The 23,414-nt window shown below is 36.5% G+C and overlaps 1 protein-coding gene across 1 annotated transcript in view; it reads right to left on the bottom strand.

Annotated features, from left to right (window-relative positions):
• Positions 1-1,241: 1,241 nt before the first annotated feature.
• IFT57 (intraflagellar transport 57) overlaps positions 1,242-23,414 on the bottom strand; it is a 60,031-nt gene continuing 37,858 nt past the window's right edge. The window contains exons 7-11 of the mRNA XM_082654373.1: positions 7,228-7,299; positions 6,308-6,439; positions 4,758-4,820; positions 2,892-2,958; positions 1,242-1,591 (exon numbers count right to left, since the gene is read on the bottom strand). Coding sequence (XP_082510499.1) covers positions 1,413-1,591; positions 2,892-2,958; positions 4,758-4,820; positions 6,308-6,439; positions 7,228-7,299 — 513 coding nt within the window. The 3' untranslated portion in view covers positions 1,242-1,412. The remainder of the gene's footprint in view (positions 1,592-2,891; positions 2,959-4,757; positions 4,821-6,307; positions 6,440-7,227; positions 7,300-23,414) is intronic.

The following is a 23,414-nucleotide window of genomic DNA, read 5'->3' as shown; positions in this document are numbered from 1 at the left end:
ATTCATCACAAAACTACTCAGCCCTGACAATACCTATGCAAATAAGTTCCAGGGGAATCACTGTTAGTTTGTGGGTCCAAAGGTTAGGTTTCACACTTTCTATTCTGCCCCTTCCTCTGACCATACAGGAAGGGAAAAATTTTGAACTTTTTCAAACTGCCTGTTATCCCAAATTAAATAAACTGACTTTGCCATTGTATCGATTGCCACCCTCTTGTGTAATAGTTTACACATACTGATTTTCTTTTATCTAAACTCAGTCTTGAACTAGAGAGAGTATGAAGGAAAGAAAAAGATTTGTGTGTGTGAGGGTGAAAGTAATGGCTAAAAAAAGAAATTGGGGTGGGGATAAAATATTAAGATAAAAATGAGAAAGGGATTTTATTAGTTTTGTTGTATATATATGTATTCTTATCAAAATTTATCACTAGGTAAATTTATTTTCCCCCTTCTTTTCAAAAAATAAATGTGGACTATCTTGTGGTTTGAGTGCATCTCACCAGTTTCCCCCAGTTCCAAGTTGGTCACTTTAATATTGCTTATTTCACCAATTTAGAAATCCCAGACTAGAAAGTTGCTCAGTAATACATGTAAGTAAAGATCACCAGCATCAGCAGGTTGATCTTGACATGACTTGCTGTCTCTCCTTCTGCTACAACATGATTCCTTAGTATAGCTGATACCATAGAAAAAAGTAGAACTGAGAAATGTATATACATTTTCATCACTATAGGAGCAAAGCCAAACACGACTGAAATGTTTATTTTTTATTAGGTGGCCTTAGATCATAGAAGATATAAAATCAGTTTAGTCATGAAATGCTCGTGATAAATAATAGACTTCAAGTGTTAATAAAGATACTGAAGATTTTTCTGATGCTTTCTTTTTAAAAAATGTAATTTTAGGTAACCATAAAGCTGAGGCAAGGGTAGTTTGGGTTCTTGGAAAGAATCCCCAGCCATCACTGGCTGCCTCTGGGTGCAGAAGTACTTGTGTGTGGATCCAGTGGAAGGGGCCAGGCTTATGTCAAAGGTCCATGTGCTGACAGCAGCGGCAGCACCTGCAGAAAGCACGGGTCCTACACATTTGGCATCATGTACCTCTTCCTCAAGTGCACGGAACCATAAGGACAGTGAGCCACCAGGTGGGGGCTTTAACACATGTAATGATTAGTGAAAGCTTCTTTGAAAGTGAGAATTTTTCATTACTTTATTAAATATTATATTCAATTCAAAGGCTTTGACCATCCATAATCATCATTGTATGTATACACACATACAATATGTATGTATATATGTAAAAAATACCCGTTCAACATGCTTTTAAAGGAATAACTGTGTTTTGAAGTCTATGCAACATGAAATATGATTTGATATAAAAAAACTAATCAGAAGCCTGAAAAACGATATGTTTTAATAAGAGCCTATTGCAGATTCTGGAATGATTGTGGCATGCATGTCCCTGGTCATGTTGGACTTCTCCTTCAGTTTTGACTGGAGTAATGTGTGTTCCACAACACCGATTCTAATGTCCATCTGAATAGTTTCTTGCTTCAGCTTCGTTAAGCTCTGTTTAATCTTCACCAAAGGAGCTGCAGAATGAAAATAACATGGAATAAAAATGTTCATTTGGAGTATCAGTGTATTACAGAATGGTATGACATTTTCCTCACTTTGTCTTAAGCCAAAAGTGGGGTTAAAAACACAACTAACAATTTACTGACATTCACACAGTTTTGCTGTGGCATTTTAAACACCTGAGATTTCTAGGCTGGGAAATGATGCAGCATTTGAGGTACTGAGGCTGAACTTCCTTTCTTTTCTAGAGGAAGAGTTGCTAAAGGTGTGTTTAAGAATGTCTTATATATATATATATATATATATATATATATATATATATATATATATATATATATACACACACACTTTTTTTTTTTTTTTTTTGCGGTACGCGGGCCTCTCACTGTTATGGCCTCTCCCGTTACGGAGCAACAGGCTCCGGACGCACAGGCTCAGCGTCCATGGCTCACGGGCCTAGCCGCTCTGTGGCATGAGGGATCTTCCCGGACCGGGGCACGAACCCATATCCCCTGCATCGGCAGGCGGACTCTCAACCACTGCGCTACCAGGGAAGCCCAAGAACGTCTTCAATATTTTTTAAGGGGCTAGTATATTTATCTAAAGGAAAAGGGGATACAATGGAAGAAAAAGAGAAGGAAGAACTACCTTTAAGACATAGCTAATGGCTCATTCAAACATACTGCAAACCCCCTATACATCACCTTCTGAAAGATCACTCAGTATATTCTGTTAGAACTCTAGAAAATCTTTCTAGAGCAACGAAGGGCCTTAGGCAATCACCACTGGGCCATGTCAAAGTAACTAGCTCACAACAGAGGATGATTACTGCAGGATTATTAATTCTTCTCTATTTGACCCTTGCCCAGTCAGCTCTACCAGGGAAGAGGGGAAAAAAAAGGTCATCACATCACCACCTTTGTGCCGTTTGGGCGTACACTTAGTGCTTTTTTTGTACATAAAATGGAATAATGAAGCTCATTTGATGAAAACAGAACAAAATATTATTTTTTTAAACTGGCATAACAAAGTGCATATTTAACTATCTCCTACTCTATTTCTGAATTAATACAGTTTGAATTTTTTTAAAAATCCTAAATGATAGTAAAAAAAATTATGACTCTTCTCAGTTCATTTATAAGGAAAACAGTATACTGATTATCAGACCTCATTTTTGCACCATGTACCTCCCCTTCAAACAAATTCATTTTAAAAAGCAGCCTTCCTATTTATTAATACCTCTTTAAAAAATAGATTTCTTAAAGATATATTCTTCTTTTGCTCATTTTCTTCTTAAAATGAGTGTGTACTTACCACCATCAGTCATACTGCTGCCTTTTTCTTCCATTTCTTGTTTTACCTTTTCTAGCTCTTCTGTAACCTTTCATTGAAAACAAAAGTTTTCATGAGCACTGTATTTTAATAAACTTTCAAAATTTTTGTATGATGTATTAAAAAATTAATTCAGATATAATACATACATAAAGGGATACAAAGATATTAGCAGTATTCTGGACATAATTTGAATAATAAAGTATGCAGACATGAAAAGCTTTTTATCTTCTGAGAGTGCTCCTATTGTTAAACTTCACCAAATTATTCTTTTATTGACTGTCTCAGGTTGTAACATGATAGAATAAAAACGATCAAGTTGTTTTTTTAGGCATCAAGCACTCAAGCTTTCCAGTTATCTCATAGCATCTACCATGCCAGTCTCTAATGATCAGTTATTAACTAAAACAGCACAAACATCCTAAAAAGATTTTAAATTTCTAGAAGTTTACTACGTATCTTTAATATTGCAGTTTTATAAGAGAATATGCCACCTTTTCCTCTATAGGACACTAAAAATAACGTTTATACCATATGGGTATATATAAAAATATTCTAACTGCTTTACCTTATCCAAACCATGAACTCCAAGAGGCACACTGGGCTGTTATATTGGCTCTAATCTGTACTCTATATCATACTCAAAATTATACTCCTATAGCCTCTATAAATTCCAAACTAGCATAAATGTAGGTAGAAAATATCTTTTAAAAATTGAAAAATTTTGATATGATCTAGAATGAAACCATAATCGTAACTTAGTAGGCTTTATTTTTATCATGCTGGTGAGTAAAAACTTCCTTGGGAATAAAGTGCTCATCCAAGTAAAAGCAAATTAACTTCTTTCAGGCACCTGAAATGTTACAACTGGGGATAACTACATACTCCAAAAGAACTAAATGGTTCCCTGGACTCCCTTCAAGTGTTAATTTACCTAACATAAGTGAGCACTTTACTTCTGTATAATGTTTTATCTGCCTAGAAGCACCACGGGGTTAGAGTCTAAATATTTCTAAAGTTATATTTTTAGTATTTTAAAATAACTATTTACTCTTCAAATAATCTCCATAAAAGAAGCTTAATTCTATTATACAGAAAAGTTTGTGACAATTATACTTGATTGTATCCAAAGATAATCTTGGACTTTAGTCCCATATTGGCTACTGACCTTGTTGTAAGGTTTTTTTTCCTCTCAGCTCTTCAGTGAAAAATGGGAGTATATATTATTAATATACATATATAAATATACATGGGTAAGATCTAATATATAATATATATGTATTACTAATATAATTCATGTAGTATGTTATATGTTAGGTCTTACATCTCCTGCAAGATGATGAAAATAAATACACTATATGTAAATATTCCATAAGTTTTTAGAAGGGAAAGGGTTACAAGCCATTCCCAATTTGTGGACAGAGAAATACGCAGGATCACACACAAGTTACTAAAAACAAATCTTATATCTTAAAGACTAACATTAAAATTTATTATAAGACATTTAAGTCAATGCTTTACCTACTCTTCTATATATTAATTACAATTATTATGTTTTAAAAAAGATTAAGGAAGATTATAAATGTGCTTATATTATGAGCATGTGTTATGTTACATTTAGTAAAACAACTTCAGGCATTTTTGTGGAAACAAGTAGTATATAAATAGGTAATTGATTCACTGATAAGACAATTTAGGGATTTTCTCCTGAAGGAAAGGATTTAAGAGCCACAGGAGGCAATTACTAGAGGAAACAACCCACGGCAGTAGCAGATTAAACCATTCATGGCTCTGAACCATGGTACCCCGCTGACAGGTGAGAATCTGGCAGGAGCACACAGTATGTACCTCAGACAGGAGTCTGGTCCTTTCAGTTACTCCACCGTTTCCCTGCTGGTAACGCTCCCTTGCCTGAGGGAGAAAACATTTTGTTTAATGGCAAGTTCAAAACAGAAGCCCATGACTTAAATATGACCTCGTTGTGTTTGTAATTTTTGCATATCATTTTATGACAACGCCCCTCCTTGTTTGTGAATACTATTGTGAAAAGTGACATTTTAACGGTAGCTATTTTATGTCCCTCATAGGCACCATGTATTTAACAAGAGCACTATACAACGATGAACTACCTTAACCTTCATATAATAATTGTGTAACTCACAGGGGCATGGTTCACAATAAAAACTGTCCTCAGCCACTCCTAAACAGTTTAGACAACGGCTCTTGGTCTATCTAATCTGCGTGCTATGCAGAGAAAACATGTTCTAAAAAATAAATCATAATACAGCATCAGAGTCAGTAAGTAATAAGGATTAACAAACAGTATGACAATATGGAATATGTCCTTGGGAACGAACTTAATCAATTATTTAATATCAATGTTTGAGAGATACAGGGTGGCTTTAATCAGAGACTTTTTATAGCATTTTAGAAGTAAAAACATTTGCAAATAGACGTGTATATGTGTGAATAACTAATTAAACAAATAATAAAACAGTGAAGGTTACTTTCTGCTTGGTCTTTGAGAACTTCTGAAAGTATGGAAGTATCTCAAGTTTATTTCCATTTTTTTCTCCTTCTAACCTTGTCTGCTGAAAGAAAAAAATATGCCTTCAACTGACATTCGCAGTTGTTGAGGAAGACATTAGTAGTCTTTCTCAACATCAGGGGAGAGGGGGCATAAATCCCAAAGGAAAGCCTTTAGATCCCTACTGTTGGAACAAAGCACTGCTGCTTTCAAAGGCTGAAGGTTTTATTTTATTTTGGTAGAATTTCTAAAACTTTGAAAAGATTAAAAAATTTGCTCATTTAATTAAACTGCTTGCCTTCGAACGTGTCTTGCTTTCATATTCCTTATTATGTGGTTGTAAGCCACAATGGCAAGGATGTCTTTTCTCCCTGACACATGTAAATGCATACTATTCCACTTCCTCCTACTCAGACAGTAAATTAACAGCAGACTTAGAAACAAAACCAGGTGTCCTGACACTCTGTTCCTGTTCTAAGCCATGTTTCTCAGCAATATGACTTCTTTTACTTAAATCAAATGAAGAAATACATTTAAAGACTTCTAGGAGATAATTTCTATCACATGTAAAATGGAGATGACAAGTTGTATTTGCTTCCTAAAGTGGGCAGAGAATCAATGTGCTGCTGTTTGTGAAAAGTATTTCATGATTCTCAAATGAAAGGTCCTGTGTCGGGACTTCCCTGGCGGTCCAGTGATTAAGATTCTGCCTTCCAGTGCAGGAGGCGCGGGTTCAATCCCTGGTCGGGGAAATCAGATCCCACATGCAGTGGGGTGAGGCCAAAAACTTAAAAAAAAAAAAAGTGCTGTGTCAAGTTTAGGGATTAGGGTCATTAATTGGAATGAACCCTGGATATCATTCCTCAGTTACCTCACTCAGCTGGGCTTGAGCTGCACGATATTCCTGAACCAAGTGCTCAAGCTGATTGTTGATGTACTTTTCCCGGCTGCCAATCTTCTCCAGAGTCCTGCTAATTTCACTATGAAGTTTGTCCAAAAGTCCCTAGAAATTTTAGTAGACAGAGAATTCACAAATATATTCTTCAAAAGTAGTTTTAAATGGGTTAAATCTCCCTCAATTCATCTCACAAATTCTCAACCACCAATGAAAAAGTAGTTTGAAATTTTCAGCAACAAAAAAGTCTGTAATGAAAATTATTTTAGTCACACTTTGCAGAATGTTAAAATAAAAAAGCACCTGGTAGTGTTAGTCAATTTATTTGTCCTTACGCAAGTCTAAAATATATGTGAGTGGAATGTGCTTTATATAAAGTCCACAATCAAAGTAGGTAAGGGAATAACACAATTTTCTTATAGCACAATTCAAAGATGACTGGAATATTCCAGTTGGAAGTAGATCACTAAACTCATAGCTCTAGGCTGGGACCCATAACTTCTTACTCCAGCTTTGCTTCTTTGTGGTATTCTCCAAAAGTCCCTATTTCTGGCAGGGCAGCAAGCCTGGGAAGCTGTAGGTTCTAGGCGTTGCTGGGCTGATGCTGTTATCCCCTGAGATTAAGTGGGGAAAGAATGATGAAATGATTCTAATGTGCCTACCTATATATCTAGAGTATGTAATAATATACTAGGTATATATCATATTGCTTTTATACAGTTACCTTTCTTTAGTTGGTTTAAGTGTTAGGGCTGTTGAAACATAATATGGTACATTCAATCAGGAAACTCCTCAAGGGCAAGGATTGGGTCTTTTTTCCTTTCATGTTCTCTCTTAATAGGTATTACACAGATGAGTAAATGTACTCATGTACTCATCTGAAGTAATTCACATACCTTGGTCTCCTTTAGAGCAGATTCAATTCCACTTTTGTGCTGGTGCATTTGGTCAACATGGATTCTCCAATCCTATAGGCATAAGAGCATACAGGAACAAGTAAAACATACTACATTTCCACTACTTTTTTGAAGTTGTATCCTTTATTTTAATTACTTTGGTTGCTGCCCTATTTCAGGTAGGAGAGTCCTATATATAGCTTGCAATCAGATTGTAAAGAAATGTGTGTAGAGCACTTTACGATAAAAGGTTCTAAATAAATCTAAATTATTTTATGTATTCACAGAGTGATGTCTCACAATTTGAATGTAAATTATCCCTGCACTGCTGGTGGTTAATAGTTATGACTACCCATCAAAATGAAAAAAATTCTAATTGCTAGAAAAAAATACCTGTTTAAACAGTAACAATTATGTTTGCCAGAAGCAACTCTGGAATCAAGTAACATATATCAAATATTAGCTTGTCCCTTGAAATTAAAGTGGGACGCTTCTTTGGACTTTGGAATCTCTTTCTTAAGAAAGGAAGTCTGTAATGATAGTTAGAGTTCATATATTTCAGATGTATTGTACTACTGCTAGACCGATCTGAATTTGTGTGCATATATATATATATATATATATATATTTTTTTTTTTTTTTTGCGGTACGCGGGCCTCTCACTGCTGGGGCCCCTCCCGTTGCGGAGCACAGGCTCCGGACGCGCAGACTCAGTGGCCATGGCTCACGGGCCCAGCCGCTCCGCAGCATGTGGGATCTTCCCTGACCAGGGCACGAACCCGTGTCCCCTGCAACGGCAGGCGGACTCTCAACCACTGCGCCACCAGGGAAGCCCTGTGTGCATATTTGAACTCTCTAATCTAACATTTTAATTTCCTACAAAAGATCCTCAAAATGTTTTGGTTTACATTACTAAAGGTAACAATTTTAAGACTTGAGAAATACTCATCAGAAGAGAAAATATATTAAGGTGAGTTGGAGTAAGTGATGGAGCCAGGATATCCCTCAATCACACACATCTGCTTGCATGCCCTGACGCTCCACTTTGCTATCTACACTATTTAGTGAAGGAAAAACAATTTTGTGAATAATCCCATTCTACTGACTTCTTAACTTTGCAACGTGGGCCAGTGACCATAGGGTAAAAAAATCCTTGGGTACTTCACACATACCAATTATACAATTACATTACAGCTGCAAAGAACCTCAAAGAATATCTAGCCTGACCTTCATCATTGCAGAGATAGGCAAACAGAGGCCCAGCGACAGAAAGGGGCACACCCAAGGCCACAGAGGTGGTGGTACACCTGGATCAGAAGCCAAATGCACTAATTCCCATGCAGTACCTTTTGGCAGTTCAGAGTTAATAAAAGGAGGAATTGGCTGCGTGACACCAGTGAAAGAGCTAGAGCAGAGAACAAACAGCACTTTCCTTTGTCCTTAAGCATTTTTCTGTCTCATGAGCGGAAAGTATCTCAGAACACAGAGCGTGGAAAGGACCTTGAAGATCACCTACTCATCCGTCTAACAGTCATCTAGAGCAATGCCTTCATTTTGCAGTTGAGGGGACTGTTCACCACCTGTGACTACGGCTAGACAGATGCGGCCAGGAAACAGGCCCCTCCAGCTCAGCCAGTGAACACTGAAACAGGAAGGAGAAGCAACTGGCTGGCCTCCTGCGACGAGACCTAATATGGTTAAGCTTCAAAATGGAAACCTGCTTAAGCCCAAGCAAGCATCTTTATGAAAGATAACAAACCTAACAAGTATCATTATGTTAATCTTTTAAAGAAGTACTCATCCTGCCTGATTCCAAAAAGAATTTTAGAAGCTTAATAAACACCAAACTCAAGTATTCCTATCGGTCTCTGTCTCTGTCAATCGATATATATGTATATGTGTGTATATATACATATATAAATGTATAAACATACACACATATATATATCTATACATATATTATATAGTTTTAAAATTTATTGTAATTGATGTGTTTAAAATAGTTTGTGTTCTGCTTTTTCTACGCAGCATTATTTTCTATCCAGCAAATGTAAAAAATGTATTTTTTTCATGTTTTGATATTCAAAATACTTTGAGAGAAGAAAACATGCCTGACTCATCTAAGAAGTATAACTATGATAATTTACGTTGATGGTAAGCTCCACGGAGGAGCTGGCATTTCAGTGGCACCTTGAAGCATGAGTAGCATTTCAACACACTGGAAAGGAGGGGGAGAGTAAGGGTATTTTAGGCTGAGGGAGTAACAAGAACAAAGAAAAACAGGAAAGTATATAGGGAACAGGCAGCCTAGGCTGGCTAGAATATAACACAAAAAGTTCTTGGGGTGGGGTGTGGAAGGTGAATCACAAGGAAACAAAGCTGGAGAGGTAGGTTGAATTAGATCAAGGGCTTTAATTAAGGAGTGTGGATTTTATCCTGTAGATAATGGAGAGCTATCAACGACTTTTGGTTTCAGTTTTAAAGACAAGTCTGTGTTTTGGGAAAGTACAGAGTGAAGGACTGATTAGAAAGGCAAGAGACTGAAGACAGATAGCAGACCAGTTAGGAGGTTGTGTCACGGTCCACATGACAGATTAGCAGGGGTTAATTAGAGCAGCGCTTGTAAGAATGGAAGGGAAAGGATGGATTCGAGGGACATTGCAGACACAGACTAGCAGCACTTGATTATTGACTAAGGGGAAGTGAGGGGTGGCTGAAGTGGAGGTGGGCCAGCAGAGAGAAGATGTTTGTAAGGTTTCTAGTCTGAGGAACTGAGAGGATAGTAATATCACAGTGTGACAAGAACAGAGTAGATTTCAGGGAGTCTGAATTATTGAGGAATTTGGTTTTGCACTTTTTAATTTGATAAGCCACTGGAACACTGTGTATTCTTATTGCCTTTCAAAGTGGAAAGCTAGTAATGATTTATAATTGTCCATCAGGCAAATCTGAATGTTTGTTTCATTAAAATCTTCTAAGTGGACACACTTCCTGATGTACAGCTATTTTTATATAAGCTTTAAAAGTGTTCTTACCCTTTAACCCAGCAATTTCACCTCTAGAAATTATTTCCAAGGAAATAATTGGGGATACACACAAAGATCAATGTACAAGTTCTGTGTAAAACAGCAGAAGACTCTCTATCTAACAGTAGAGGACAATTTCAACTAATTTTGTAATGTTCATTTCATCCCTAAAAATAATGGGGTATGATACCGTTTTTATAAAGCTCAAAGTAAAACTCAAGGATACACACTGTTTGGAGATACACACATATGTGAAAACACACACACACACACACAAACACGAAGAAGAAGAGGCAGCAGCAGCTAATGACAGTACACAAACCAGGGGACAGTTGTTACCTAAAGGTGGGAAGGGGCAGCCGCAGAGCAGCACATAGGTAACTTCCAGGATGTTGTAATGGTCTAGTTCTCAAGTTGGGTAGTGGTTTCATAAGTGATCGCTTTATTACTGGATTTTATAATTCTATATGATTGCATATTAAATACATTAGTATTGTATATTGAAATGTTAAATTCATGTTCCCCAAAATATTTCATAGTCAGAAAAAATGCATGTTAACAACATACAGTAATGTGGAAAAACACTGCCAAAGAGTATATTCATTAGCTGTCTGATTTAGTAAAAATTAATATTTGTGTATATCTGTATGTGTGTATTAACACAGGGATTTGAATACTGGTGTTTTTAATTTCTTCCTCATCCTAACAACATTTTCCAAATTTCCTATAAGAGAATTTTGTCACTTTTAATCATCCGGGGAAAAAATGTCAAAAACTTTCTGGGTGCCCAAGACGTTTCCTAAAGGGGTTTAATATAGTTATAACAGAGAACATAAATGACTGTACTTGTAACAGTTTAAAGACATGAATACACAGCTTTTAAAAAACTGCAACTGAGATGGTTAAAAACTTTACAAACGTTTGTGGTAAGAATGGAGAATATAGGTTTTAATGATATGTAAGGATTTGATCCTCCAAATAAGTAACAGTAAAAGGAACTGTTAATAATAACTATTCTTAAATAAGAGAGAATCCATTGGGTTACAATGCACTTTTAAACATCTTTCCTTACTTGAGACTCACAAAGATTTGGAGCACTAAGTACATATTCTCATCCCTTCCTTTTCACCACTATCCTTCCCTGTAAGAGGGTTATGTGACTTGCTGGCTGGTTGTGGGAGGACTGCACTTCACTGCTCCAGTGATGCCGGCCTTGGCCATGTGCTTCTCTTCGGCCAGTAGAATGATGATGGACATGGCCTATGCCAGGACTGTGCAGAAGCTGTAAGAGGCATCCACCAGCTCTCTTGCCCTTTCTTTCAGCCATGATAATAGGCATGCCCCACAGAGGGGTTTATCCTTTAGGTCTGGGAATATGAAACATGGAACATAGCTGGAATAGAGCCACAGCTGTGCCACGCTTTGGCAGATGTGTATCTTGAGTGAGAATAAATGTATGCTATTCTTATTGTAAACCACTGTGATTTGGGGGTGGTTTGTTATACCAAAAAACTGAGTATATATACACAATTTAGAGGGACAAAAAAGAATCAGATAGGTTAAATGACCTTTCCAAAGTTTTATGTCTGGAAAGCGGAAAGCACTCCATACCAGTGCTTTTCCCACATATTATATGCTGCTTTTCTTTATGATAAAATGAACTACCAAAGAGTATCTAAGGTAAACCAAGAATTCTTTTTGTTATATATCAAGTGAGACCACATGGGCCACTGGAGGTTACTAGTCACCTATCCCAAAGTGCTCTACGTGTGTGTCTATTAAGCATCATTTCTGATCTCTGTTGAAGTTGAGTTTTTCACCTAATCTAGCACATTTCCTCTCTATGGAAATGAGAAGACTAATAACGATATAGAATATCATTTCTTTAGACTTTCTATTTTTAAAAATCCTTTCATACAAACTCTCATGTGTAATTCTCTCTGTCACCTGTGAGGTAGATGGCAAAGGTATTGTTGAACTATAACTCCCCTCCTGGCTCCAAATTCTTTAGCACCAAATTATATATCTCCCTTTTTCAGAAACTGGAGAATTGTGATGACATCTCTGCAGATGGTGATTCACAGTATACTGTAAAATCACAACGTATGAGATCTTTTCGCAGAAGTTAAGGTGACTGGAAGACTATATGGATCTCTGGGTTTTCCTTCAACAGAACAGCACCTGAACAGTTTCCTTTGCGGACACAGAGACATTTTGTTTCTTTGGCTGGATCTCCAGCTCAGTGCTTAAAGTACCTCTCTGAAACTGCAGGGGAAAGACAGACTGAAACATGAGCTAAGCATGGCAAATGGAACTTCTATCTGTGTATAAGTTACACTAATTTACAACTTGTGAAATGTCAAACTCTCAGGTTTTTTTTCACCCAAGTTTGAGCTTCTTTATGTGTGGAGAGGCAGAGTGCCAAAGGACTCTTGATACAGAAAAGCTGAGGAAGGCACCTTCATGTGTACTGGGATGGTTTTCTCCTGGGCTCACGAAAAGTCCATGCCAGAGCACAGCTGACTCTGGCAGCAGGGGCCCTGCCTCTCTCCCAAGGGCAGGCGCAGGGCCCCAAGGCTCTGACGTGCCTTGAATTGCTGTCCATCACAAAATGCAACTTCTGCCATATACCCCACTTTTCTCCTCTATTCTTACTGTTCCTCCCTCAATTCTGTTATGAATAATTAGTGATGAAATCTTAATTCATTGTTCTGCTTTTGCAGTTTTATTTTAATGAATATGAAAATATTTACAAGGGCTTTTATGGGCTCCCTCCATTAAAGGTGCCTAACCCATTTTTTTCTTAATCATCTTAGGCCTTTTTTCTTAATCATCTTAGGCCTTAATTTTCTTAGGCCTTTGTTTCAGCTCTGAATTCACTTTCTCTAGGGATTTTCAAGATCACTCTGGGGAGGAAATCCTATGTACTTCACATCCATTTTGATATCTTTTTAAGTCTAATAACAACAACTTCCATGTTAACATTCAAGGAAGGCTTCATAAGTGTCAGGCACTATGCTCAGCACTGTTGGTACATCATCACATACGATTCTCTTAAAAACTTTATGAGGGTATTGAGATGCAGCTACTTTAAAGTAGGCTTCCCAAGCCCACACAGTGGTAGAGCCTAAACCTGCAAAGACCACTATATCATATTATGTCATTCCCCTGATGAAATGCAGTAAAGCCATAACTAAAAATTTTAATGGGGCAATGGTTAAAGGAGACTTTAGTTTTATCTTTAATATTTGAATTTTTATAAGAATGTATTTATATATCAACTGTATAGTGAAAAAATATATTTAAAACATTTTAGGATAAACATATATATATAATTAAAAACTTTCTCACAAAGAAATAGCCACACCTACATGGCTTTATCAGTGAATTTTCTCAAACATTTAAGAAAGAAATAACAGCAACCTTGTATGAATTCTACCAGAGAACAGGAAAAAAAGGGAGCGCAATTGCCAACTTGTTTTACAAGAACTGCATAGTGTTACACTAAAACCTGACAAAGTCACCTAAAAAACAAGAAAATTAAAGATTAATATCTTTTGTAAACAGATATAAAAATCCTCAACAAAATACCAGGAAATAGAATCCAATAATATACAAAAAGGTAATATAACATGATTAAGTTGCATTTATTCCAAAATGCAAGGTTAGTTTAATACTCAAAAATCAACCATTATATACAGTATTGTAAGCCATATTCATACTGCTTTACATTAGATCTCCAGAATGTATTCATCTTGCATAATGGAAACTTTGTATCCTTTAATCATCTCTCTCCATTTCCCCTTATCCCCAACCCCTGGCAACCACCATTCTACTACATGCTTCTATGAATTTGACTATTTCAGATTCCTCTTATAACAGAGATCATACAATGTTTGTCTTTCTGCGTCTGGTTTATTTCACTCAGCATAATGTCTTCTAGCTTCATCCATGTTGTCACAAAAGTCAGGATTTCCGTTATTTTTAAAGCTGAATATTATTTCATGTCTGTATAATATTGCATTGTATGGATATACAATGTTTACTTTATTCATTCATCAACTGATGGACATCGGTGTTATTTCTGCCTTTTGGCTATTATGAGTAATACTGTTATAAACCCACGTATCTGTGGTCAACTGATTTTCAACGAGGGGGCCAAGACCATTCAATGGGAAAAGAACAGTCTTTCCAACAAATAGTCATGAGGCAACTGGATATCCATATTCAGAACAATGAATTTGGACCTGTACTTCACACAAAATGTAAAAATTAACGCAAAATGAATCAAAGACCTAAATATAAGAGCTGAAACTAGAAAACTCTTGGGAGAAAAAATGGGTGTAAGTCTTCATGAGTTTGGATTAGACAAGGCCTTTTAATTATGACATCAAAAGCACAAGCAACAAAAGAAAACACAGAGAAGTTGAACTTCACTGGAATTAAAAACTTTGGCTCAAAGGGAACCATCAAAAAAGTGAAAAGGTAACCCACAGAAGGGGAAGCAATGTTTACAAATCATATAATTGATAATGGGATAGTACCCATTATATATAAACAATTCTTATAACGCAAGACGAAAGACAACCCAATTTAAAAAATGAGTAAAAGTGAGTAAAATGAGTAAACAGACATTTTTTCCAAGGAAGATACACAAATAGTTAACAAGTACTTGAAAAGATACTCAGCATCATTAGTCATCAGGGAAGAGTTTTAAAACCACAATGAAATACCACTTTATATCCACTAGGAAGGTGATTTTTTTAAAAAAAGGAAAAGGAAATTAACAAGTTTTAACAAAGATGTGGAGAAATTGGAATCCTAAATTCTTTGCTGGTAGGAATGTAAAATGGTACAGCCCCTGTGGAAAACACTTGGTATTTCCTCAAAAAGTTGATAAAGTTACCATACAATCTAGCATTTCCACTTGTTGGAATTGCTGCCAAGTACACGAAGACAACTGAAGACATATGTTCATACAAAAACCAGCACCATAAACTTTCACAGCCAGTGACAAACTGTGTCTGCTTTAAGCCTACCTCCTTCTCCTTCCTCAGCTTTTTTCATGTTTCAATTTTCTTTCTCATTTGGGAGTAAAAGTTCTTTTTGTGGAAACACTTTGCTTTTTTATTGAATATATTTAATATATTTTGTTCTAACAAAAATTCATTTATTTGTGTTTTGGTTTTGCCTTGCTATATTGTAAATGATAACATTTATGGCCTGACATACAAACAATACATGTTATTGCATAAAAGTCAACTGCTTGTTAACAAATATATTGATTGTTTAGCAATAAAATGGAGAGAGTAAAAAAAAAAAAATCAACCATTATAATCCACCATAACAAGAGAGAAAACAAGAGGAGATAAGTCAAATGGTCATCTCAATAGATGAAGGAAAAAAAAAAACAATCACTTGAAAAAATTTGACATCCATTCATAACAATAACTCAGCAAACTGGGAACCAAAGGAAAGTTCCTTAATCTACCTTATGATATTTGTGAAAGTCATAAAGCTAACATCATCCTGAATGGTAAAACTGAAATACTGAAAGCTTTCCCCCTGCTAATGTCACTTATAACCAACACAGACTAGGTATTTCAAGCAAGATAAAGGAAATAAAAGGGATAAGCTTGTAAAGAAAGAAATGAGATTGATGTTATTTGCAGATGATATAATTGTATACACAGAAAATGCAAAAGAATCTACAGGCTTACGGTTAGAATAAGTGAATTTAGCAAGTTTGCTGAAGATGTATACAAATATACACACACAGAGAAATGTATTTTTGTATAACAGCAACAAATAAACAGAAAAGAAAATCTAAAAGATACCACTGAAACAAACAGCCCGACGTAATAGAACAGAATGTCCAGATACAGACGCTCACAAGCATGTTCTCTTTTTATGACAAAGCAGAGCACTGGTAAAAGGATAACCTTTTCAATAAACTGGGTCAACTGCATATACATATGAAAACCAAATAAATCTTGAGTTCTACCTCACACCCTCATACTGTACACAAGAATAAATGCTAGATGGACTGTAGATCTCACTGCAAAAGGTGAAACAATACAGCATCAAAAGGAAAACAGGAGAATATGTTCATAACACCGGGCGAAGCAAAGATTCTTAAACATAGACTTAAATAAAGAGTAAACGAAGATTCTTTAAACAAAGATTAAAACATAAATATTAGCCATACTCCACTCCCTGCAAAAGAGATCATTTTGAGTATATTAAAATTAAGCCGCCTTTATCATAATACACCAATAGGAGTGAAAAGGAAGCTAAAGAGTAGATATTTGCAATACATATATCTGACAAGGGACTCATATCCAGAGTATATAAAGAACTTCTATAAATCAAAAGAAAAAGCAGATAAGCCAATAGCAAAAGACAAAAGAGAATATCCAATTGCCAGATAAACATATGGAAAGGGGCACAATTTCATCAGTCATCAGGAAAATTCATATTAAAATGACAGTGAGACATCACAACAAACCTACCAGGATGACTAAAATAAAAACGACTGAACCAATACTAAATGTTGATGAAGACGGGGAGCAACTGGAACTTTCAGATACTGCTAGGAGTATAAATTTGTGTAACCACTTTCAAATATGCAGACACTATGACCTAGCAATTTCACTCTCAGCAGAAACTGCAGGAGAAAGGTGTACTTACGTTTCCCAAAAGACACTTCAAGACTTTTCAAATCAGCATTATTTAAGTCACAAACTATAAACAACTCACATAAGCCAGATGTGGGCTCCCCTGGAAGGGCACAACCTTGAGTTAGGCAGCTCTGCACTGAAGGAGCAGACAGCTGGAGGTTGTCTGCTGACCGCACTCTCTGCGGCTGGGCGGCAAGTCCTTGTTTGGAAGGGGATCTGGACAATTCATCTCTGTTTTAACCACAGGGAGACAGACTTAGTTATTAAAATGATAAATGTAGCTGCAGTGGTAGAGAGGTAGGGCCAAGGGTGAGCTGCAGTCCCAAAGCGATCAGTCTCAAGATTTCACTGTGGAATACTGATGTTCCTGTGACATGTTTAATACTCCATCCACAGTGAATGATAAAATTCTCTGGAAATCTGATGGCAAGAAATCAGGCTAAATGAAAGAGGCAGAGAAGACAGCTTGATAGAAGGAGTTGCATATGTCTAAGCTCACTGTAGCAAATATTTTTGGGACAGGTCAATAATTTATCATTCTCTTTGCAAGGATATGAGCAGCATATTTCCCTCCTCTACCCAGAACACTCCTTTCTCTAATGACAGAACATTATTTGTATTCCCTCCTTTTGCCACTTTGCACAAGCAGTTTTGCCATCTCTTCTTCCTGTTCTAATTGTTAGATTAATTTGCAGCTTCATCACTGCTCACATTTATGTGTGTATTTGTGTGTGTGTACGTGTGAGAGAGAAAGAGAGAGACTGTCCATTAAATTAAGTAACTTTTTCATGAGATTACTTTCTTAATGAAAAATGCCCATCAGGTTGCAGGATAGTTGCAGAGTGTGGCTTTCCTAAATTTTTAAATGTGACATTTTTCTTTAATTGTCAGCAGCTTAAAGTCTTCTGTGGTATACACCTTTGTGGTGTGAGAGCATGATTTTTCTTCATAAGTGTTCAAATAACTAGACATACGACCTAGGAAGAGTTCAGTATGTACGTGTGCTGTATGCTGTATGTGTGTGTTTGTTGCAGGGGGTGTGGCAATCAAGCTGGAAACATATGTTTCCTCGGGAAAGTTCTTGCTTTCTAGATATTGTTCTTGTAGACAAAAATAATACGTGTGCATAGAGGGTAAGCAAAGGCTATCATAACAATCACTGGGATTCTCACACCTGCCTGTAATTGAACTGAAACTGGAGATCCATAATCTCTCCATAAAATACCTTGTTAGTAAAATGATTACATTTCTAATGTGTGCTCAGAAATTATCTTTACTACCATCTGCTACTAAGCATTTTCACATGTTGACTCAGACTTATTATTCATGCTTATTCTATCCACACCCCTTTTCTATGGGCCACACAAATCTTCCGAGCGAGGTTTTCCAGACTTTAGAAGGCATTGCAAGCCTTGAGAAGAGATTTGGCAAGGCAGAGATTGGGGGCCTTCTGAGAATGCAGGAACACCCTTAGGCTAACTCAGAATGTCACTGTTTCACAGGATGCTGAGGAACCATGGTGGAGAGCTGGAAGAGATGACCTCGCCAGTCCCTCTCAACTTTGAGAATCTACTAATCAAAACTTTGATCTCATACTGATACTCAAAAAACAAAAACTGAAAAAATGGAGTCATTTCCATATCTGAAGAACTAAGAAACATTAAGTCACTACCTTGGCCTAAAGAAACAATCACATATAATGGGAAAAAGACTATGGGGGTAACAATTTGTCCAAATATTAAGAAATTTGTAATAAAACACTCTGATAGTGAGAACCGCTCTAATACTGTTGATTGGAAAAATGAGTCAAGGCAATTAAAAAGTGCAGTTTATAGGGAGGTCCATACGATACATGGTTTCTGCTTCAATTCATATTTTATATTAAGTAAAAGGAAACATGAAATTATACTTCGTAATAATGATGTATTTAGGCTAGAAATTTCAATTATAATCAATGTATATTAACTCAATGTTCTCAATCACAAATGTCTATTTGAGGTATATCGACCGTGAGGCATTAGTAACTTTCCTCCTTAGCATTTACATAACATGCAGTCTTTATTGGTTATTTCCTTAAAAATCTACCACTGTTGATGCTCTTTAGTTAGAGATGATGGTAATCTCTAAAGCAAAAACACTTGTTCTCCTATTTCAACTTGTGATAAATGAAACCTTTACGGATCCAGCTGAAACATTTATCATGCTCAGGGTAAATAGGAAGAAAGGCATCATCAACTAACTTTAAACCCAGAATACCCTGAATGTTCAACAAGACTGGGACAGAAGCAGCTGAAAATCATTTCCAGTTGCTTAAGGATGGCTGGGTTTTTCTACACCCCTATGCAGTATTTTCAAATGTATAATTTAAGCATAGTATTCTTTCCCACAACCCTGTCCATGACCTACATGCTACAAAGGAAAAAAAAAAATGTTGACCTTGAGAATACAACTTAAAGTCCACCAAATAACACCATATTTTAAAAATAACACAAAAATCCAAAACGGTATTCTGTTTTGTGTAGTCTCCCTTAAAGAAAGCTTGCCTGTAAAAGTCCATCAGTGAATACTTCCCCTCATTCTCTGAGACGACGTGGCAGTTGAGTAATCACACCGGCTGCTCTAAAAATGTATGTGTGTCTAGTTAATTTAGGCAGTTTATTTTGATAGCATTCACCTCTTTCTGATTACAGCAGGTGTTTCAAGGATAAATTTGCTGAAAATTGTATTTTGTTTAAACAACAGCAGCATGTACATTTATGGCCTTACTATATTAAAAAGCATTTACTGTCTGGCAGCAATGGATACAATTACAAACATTTGTGACAGTAACTGGAGCTATTACTCCTGCATGGAGTCTCATGAAGACCAACTTATTGCCACCTGTATTTACATGTGTTACTGGTAATTGCAAAAGCTGATTTTTAAAAATTTGGTTCCTTATTTTTTAGAAATTGTGTGACTATGTTTCAACAAAAGGTCTGTCTACCAGAACATCTGTAAGAATTATAAACGTGGTTTCTCCGTTATTTAAATAACAGGCAGAATTCCATTTTATGAGGAACATATATGTAAAAGGTATTCCTGTATCCTAGCCCACAGAATATATTATACTTTTTTGCTCATGACTGCAAGAAACCTATCAATATAGCCTATCCGGCAACCAGGGTACAAGTCTTGGGAAATGCTCTTTACTCCAAAACTATAATAATTTATAAACCCCTACAGGTCAGAAATATTTAGAAAGCTAAATTTTATTACTCTGCATCCAAACACAGTGATGGCAGAAGGTCAAAGCAAGTTGACCTTCCACTGCTTCGGAATGAAAGAAAATACCCTCCATTGCTTCCAGATACAGATTTGTCTACAAGAGTGAAAAGAGGAAGCCTACCATTGTCCATTTCTGCATGATTTGGCTTCCAATTTCAAGAGACTTAGATCTAATATGGCAATTCTGTGGTCCTCCCAGGTTCATTTAAATGGAATTCCACCTGCTGATTAATGAAGGCCTCTCTATTCCCTCTTAGGTTTTAGCTCTCACAGTGACTAGAGAGCCCAAGGGCTCAAGACTATTGTCATGATTCCATCCTTAGCAGAAAGACTCCCAAAAGGTTTCCTGCTGTGAATTACCCAAGGCAACACCTGTACGGTTTATTTACATTAAAACGAAATCCAATTGCTTAGAGTTGAAATTTTAAGTTTAAGGTTCTTTTTACAACTGCAACCTTCAGAAAGTTGGACACTGAAGAACAGTTAAGGATGTAAAAAAGCAGTTCAGTGAAGCAAAGGCTTGAAATAATTAGACACACATGCTGTAGTACTTCCTAAGCCTTAAATAAAAAATAATCTCTTTATCTAAATTCCTTGTAATGAACCTGAAGATTTACATAATTACTAAAGACATTTTGGTGGAATGAAGGGGGTACCTAGCCAACTATCTTTTAAAACAACAAAGCAGGAAACATTTAATTATAATTTGGAAAAAAGTCTATTTAAGTCATTAATCAAAATTCTAATTACAATATCCACAGGGCATTAAAGCATGATAGAACATTTGTTCATTGCATTATATACCTAATATTAAATCATTACAATATACAATCTTTTAGGAATAAATACTGCATAATTGAAAAAAAAGGGCCTATGTAAGGTTTCGTTGAAAACTGATTTCACGCTTGCTGCTCTTCTTTAATTCTGGGGAACAGAAATAAATATTATTAATGATTACTTAGTTTCTTTGTAAAAACCCCTGACTTGAAAAAAATCATTCTCCTGATAAAGATTAATAAGAGTGACCATTTTAAGAAGACACTTTCCCTCGGTTCAATGAATGAAGTTGAGAAACTGAACATACAAATGGACAACAGATAACAGCTAGATCATTACCCAAAATATTTAGAATCCTTACCCACAATCTGTGGCACCTAGTCCAGGAAGCCAAATATAACCTCTGTAGCAACTGACTTCTGTAGCAAGGACTTTGTAATTGTCAGCTTCCCCAATTTTTGCTCAAACCGCACTCTCCCGCCCCGCCCCGCATTTCCAATGTAGGACCAATTAGACAAAGCCAAATGTCCTCCCCTAACCAATCACATGAGAGGCCCTGCTTCTAGTGAGCCCACCTCCAAATTTCTAGTCACATATGAACATACTTGAAGCGTTCCCTTTTTTCCACTACACGTCTTTCAAATTCTCCTGCGTGCCTTAAGTTCTCTGCCGACGCAAGTAGTGATGGCTGACTCCCTTGCTATGGCAAGCTCTGAATAGCCTCTGCCTGTTCTCATTTAGGCGGCTTCTGTTTATTTCCACAAAGCCAAATAAAAGCTTGCTGTTTTTAATAGTAAAACAGAAACTAAAAAAGATAGAATAATTTTCCTCAAGAAACGGCATTAATTATTTATTTAGCAATCAAAATTAATCAAAAATACAGAGAGTGAAATCTATATGAATATGCATTCACATTTTCTTTCTATTCCCCTAGAAATAGAGGACATGCAGAATTCTTTCGCAGCTCAGCTTCAACCATTTTATTATTCAACTCAGCAACTGTCAACTGACTCAAAAGTTTAAAAAATTACTATTATGGAATTTAAAATATTTCAATCAAGTAGGAAATATTACCCTTCAATAATTATCATAAAGTACCCTGAGGAAGAGCCCCTCACACAGTTAAAAACAGGTAAAAGCAGCTACAACCTACAGGCTGGTCTGACTGTACATTCTTGCAGCAATGAGTAAGTATACAAGATTTCTAAATTTCATTTTCTATTTAATCTTCATTTCTGCTTCTTGCTCTCCATGTTTTCTCTTTCAGCTGGATTTCCAAATTCAACAATCACTTGTTCTCTAAAATGATCCACTGGCCGATCCATTTCTTGCTAGTGGTCTGTGTTCTCCTAAGAAGGTCTGTGTTCTATCCTAAGCATCAGTTCCTGCAGGACAATGCCCTGTCATTTCTCCACCCAGATCCTAGAGCTCCTGGTTTGACCCCAACCTGCTGAGCTTGGCCAAGCCATCTCCCTACCAAGCACTCAGCTGGAGACTGACAGTAACCTTCTAGCACTACAGACAGCCATCTAAAGGTATGGTTTGTAATTTTTAAGGCTATGTGGAAAATGCTCATGATGAAATGATATGTTAAAAAAAGAGGTAAAATCTCAGCACCATACATAAAAGCCCACAGAAATAGTGGTCAACATATATTAAGTGATTCTTCTGGCACCATTCTAAGTGCTTTAGATATGTGAATTCATTTAATACTTTTTTTTTTTTTTTTTTCAGTACGCGGGCCTCCCACTGTTGTGGCCTCTCCCATTGCGGAGCACAGGCTCCAGACGCGCAGGCTCAGTGGCCATGGCTCACAGGTCTAGCCGCTCCACGGCATGTGGGATCTTCCCAGACTGGGGCACAAACCCGTGTCCCCTGCATCGGCAGGCGGACTCTCAACCACTGCGCCACCAGGGAAGCCCCCTTTTTTTTTTTCATTTAATACTTTCAATAACTTTGTTGAGGTAAGCTTTATAATGAATTCCATTTTACAGATGAGGAAACTGAGGCACAGAGTGGTTGCGTAACCTACCCACAGGTTCCAACCGCTAATAAGTGTTAGACTCAAGATGAGTACTCAAGTGTCCTGAGTTTAGAATTTGTGCTTTTCACCAGTATGCTATATTGTCACTAATTGAATAGGTAAGAGCCTGGGTTGGAGGTTCAAATATCATAGCTGTCACTTACTAGGCAGAGGCAAATAACTTCTCTGTGTTTCAGTTTCCTCATCTGTAGTAAAAGGTACCTGCATATCATAGGGCAGTGGAAAGGATTAAATGAGTCAATGTACGTAGTGCTAAGAACAGCACTTGGCACAATGCAAACACTTAGTAAATATCATTTATTATTATTATTTTCATCATATCATATATACCTTTACTAAGGAAAAAATTAGAAAGATTTACCAAAGTGATACTTATATGAATCCAATTACACC

This window comes from Grampus griseus (genome assembly GCF_964374135.1).
Source record: "Grampus griseus genome assembly, chromosome: 5".
Classification (NCBI taxonomy): Eukaryota; Metazoa; Chordata; class Mammalia; order Artiodactyla; family Delphinidae; genus Grampus; species Grampus griseus.
The sequence above is the reverse complement of the archived record's forward strand: the minus strand, read 5'-3'. Positions and strand labels throughout refer to the sequence as shown.